The sequence below is a fragment of the Coptis chinensis genome, chromosome 5 (assembly GCF_015680905.1).
Source record: "Coptis chinensis isolate HL-2020 chromosome 5, ASM1568090v1, whole genome shotgun sequence".
In the NCBI taxonomy this organism is placed as follows: Eukaryota; Viridiplantae; Streptophyta; class Magnoliopsida; order Ranunculales; family Ranunculaceae; genus Coptis; species Coptis chinensis.
In genome coordinates this window covers 88,870,819-88,873,466 of record NC_141460.1, presented here as the reverse complement: position 1 = coordinate 88,873,466, position 2,648 = coordinate 88,870,819, and the positions used below count along the sequence as shown (strand labels likewise).

The 2,648-nt window shown below is 34.1% G+C and overlaps 1 protein-coding gene across 2 annotated transcripts; it reads right to left on the bottom strand.

The window, feature by feature from the left end:
- Positions 1–596: 596 nt before the first annotated feature.
- Positions 597–1,900, bottom strand: LOC147499837 (acireductone dioxygenase 1-like). Of its 2 annotated transcripts, none has more exons than XM_086561598.1 (5): positions 1,747–1,900; positions 1,541–1,628; positions 1,370–1,467; positions 1,039–1,278; positions 597–928 (listed from the first exon to the last, which is right to left on the bottom strand). In XM_086561598.1, exons 1-5 carry the CDS (start codon positions 1,831–1,833, stop codon positions 800–802), a joined length of 642 nt encoding a protein of 213 aa, XP_086417724.1. In that variant the 5' UTR covers positions 1,834–1,900; the 3' UTR covers positions 597–799. The 2 variants fall into 2 exon arrangements, with proteins under 2 accessions (XP_086417724.1, XP_086417725.1); XM_086561599.1 differs by having other exon boundaries at positions 1,370–1,464; positions 1,747–1,899.
- Positions 1,901–2,648: the final 748 nt, after the last annotated feature.

Genomic DNA, 2,648 nt, shown 5'->3' with positions numbered 1-2,648 from the left:
TTGCACCTACTAGAAGGGGAGGGCAACTCAGACGTTGGCTCCCCACCCAAAACAAAAATCCACACCTATAGAAAGAAAAGAAATTATACATGTACAGATAAGGATCGAAAATTCGAAGGTGTTCCTTACAGATCAATTTGCTCACTGATATCATCCTCGGGTACTTGTTAATGGCGCTATTAATTGGTTAGCAACTTCTCACGTACGCTCAAGAGGGCTAAATATAATCATTGCTTTCGACTTGGAACACAGAAAGCTCCGTCAGCTGTCCTGACTATGATATTGATGATAATCCTAATGTGTTGTAAATCGTTACTGACGCAGTAGAGATACCTTTGTACATTTCATCAATCTAAATTTGGTATAGAGGTATGGGTGATGAAGAATTACAGTTTCCATAGATCTTGGACCAAGACGTAGCATTAAAATGAAAGTCAGCGCCCTGTACGCTCGGACTTTACAAGGCTCTTATGCTTCGGAATAATGGTGCAACTCTTCTTCAATGGCCATAAGACTCTCAGTCTCTCACTAGAAGTGCTCACGAATTAAAGTGCAAACAGCTAGCAAATCATTTCTCACAGCATACCAACTCAAAATAGTTAAAATACTATTTCAATTTTTCAGGCATGACCCCACGGCGTTTGAACTTGTACACTAGAATACATCAAAGAAGTACACAATTATCAAATACAGGCAGTATATATAGGCTGATTATTAACTTTATGATTTGGAAGACATGCTTATAAAACATACTTGCACTGTATTGCATATATCCCAGATAACGAACACTTCACACACTTTAATGAGCTTCAAGTGCCACTCCAGCTTTCTCCACAAAGTTTCTAGTGTACTCCTTCCTGGCTGGATGCTCTTCTTGTGGACGATTATAAGCTGTCCAAACTGGTTCTCCCAGAAACAATCTCATCAACTGCACCCAAAATTTGTTCCACATCAAACAAATCACATAACAATCAACGGTTTCAAATTGCTCCAAACCATCCATACAACCATTGAAACAAATGATACAACGAAGTTTACCTTAACATAGTTACCAGCGTCTAGAGTAAATCTATGGTAAATTCCAGCAGGTAGGACAATCATATCTCCTTCTCTAATCCATATTCGAATCCAACGGTCATCGTTATCACGAACATCAAAGTAGCCACTGCCTTCTAGACAGTAACGAATTTCTTCGTCACCGTGAATGTGTTCAGTGAAAAAGTTTTTCAGTTTTTGCTCATAATTTTCAACTTTCTCTGGACATAAATCCAAAAAATCCTACAATAGTCACAAAATTAATAAGAATTGTACAAAATAACAAAAATGAACTAATTAAGACTAATAACAAATTAAATTTTTTATTAACAACCATGTAATTATATCCTCTTTCTTCTCTAATTTTCTGCAATTCTTTGTCGTTGTCGTAATTTTTTGGATTGAGATGCCAATATAAGACCCCAAGATCTGCTATAATAAAGTAGTTAATTCGAAATTAGATTTATAAAGAATCAATAATAAAGTAATTAGTAAAAACTCCAACCAGCTAGTTTATTCATAGAGACAAATTCTTTGGGGTTTCGATGGTGAGGGAGTCTTTGATCCTCATTACTTTCTTCCATATGCCAAGCCTGAAAACAATGTGGCATAAAAAAAAATAAGCTCAATATTTCATCATCAGTACGTGACAGTAAAACAAATTTGATCAAGTCTAACATGTACGTGCACTGTACAAAAGGAGATGCTCACCTCAATAACCATTTTGTTTTCAGTCCTCTGTTCGTGGAGACTTTGGAAAGCTGGTTTATTAAGGTGGGCAAGTGACTCCGGTAGCATCTTCCAAAAGATCGTGCATTTCCAATGTTTGACACGTGGAAGGTTTAATTGGAGATAAATGAGATATGGACTAGCTTTCAAACCCGTCTTACGAACGGGTGCCGTTATATTAAATTATTCTAAAAAAATGTTAGTAATTATACAAAGCTATAAGATATATATAAAAATTATATTAATCACTAATTTAAATTTCTTGCACAACTCTCAATAAAATAAAAACACCAAACCTCGATAAAACCTATCGACTTTCTTTTTAATGGTGAAGTTTGATGAGAATCTTTCAATGTGACGAAAATGATATTGAAACTACTTGAATAGCAAGAAGCCAGATCTCAATCATAATAAAATAATTATGATAAACATTATTTAAAATCAAAACTATACTTGTCGAGGACATTATATTCCTCTACAAATAATACAACTATGTTTTGAGGTTAGTTTAATGCATTTGCATCAAGTTTAGATTTTACATTAATTATTCATTGTGGTTAGTTAATGTAGTTATTACATCCAGTTTCCGATTCCCATTACTTATTCTTTGAGGTTAGTTCAATGCGATTTACATCAAATTTTCGATTTCGGATTAATTATTCTTTCGGGGTTAATTCGGTCACGGTTATATCGGGTTTATGATTTCTCGTTAGTTATTCATTAAAGGTTAATTCAGTGCAGTTGCATCTAGTTTTCGATGTTTCATTAATTAGTTTTTGAGATTAGTTCATTGCATTTCCATCCAGGTTCTAATTTCTTATTAATTACTATTTCAGATTAGTTCAAAACATCTGCATCCATTTTCTTATTTTCAGTTAATTATT

What these genes read in the sequence shown, in the direction of transcription:
- LOC147499837 (XM_086561598.1), bottom strand. Translation starts at nt 1,833, where the DNA reads ATGCTACCGGAGTCACTTGCCCACCTTAATAAACCAGCTTTCCAAAGT. An exon ending in AAAGAGGATATAATTACATG is followed by an intron (nt 1,279 to 1,369) that starts GTTGTTAATAAA and finishes TGACTATTGTAG; the next exon opens with GATTTTTTGGATTTATGTCC. An exon ending in ACGCTGGTAACTATGTTAAG is followed by an intron (nt 929 to 1,038) that starts GTAAACTTCGTT and finishes TTTTGGGTGCAG; the next exon opens with TTGATGAGATTGTTTCTGGG.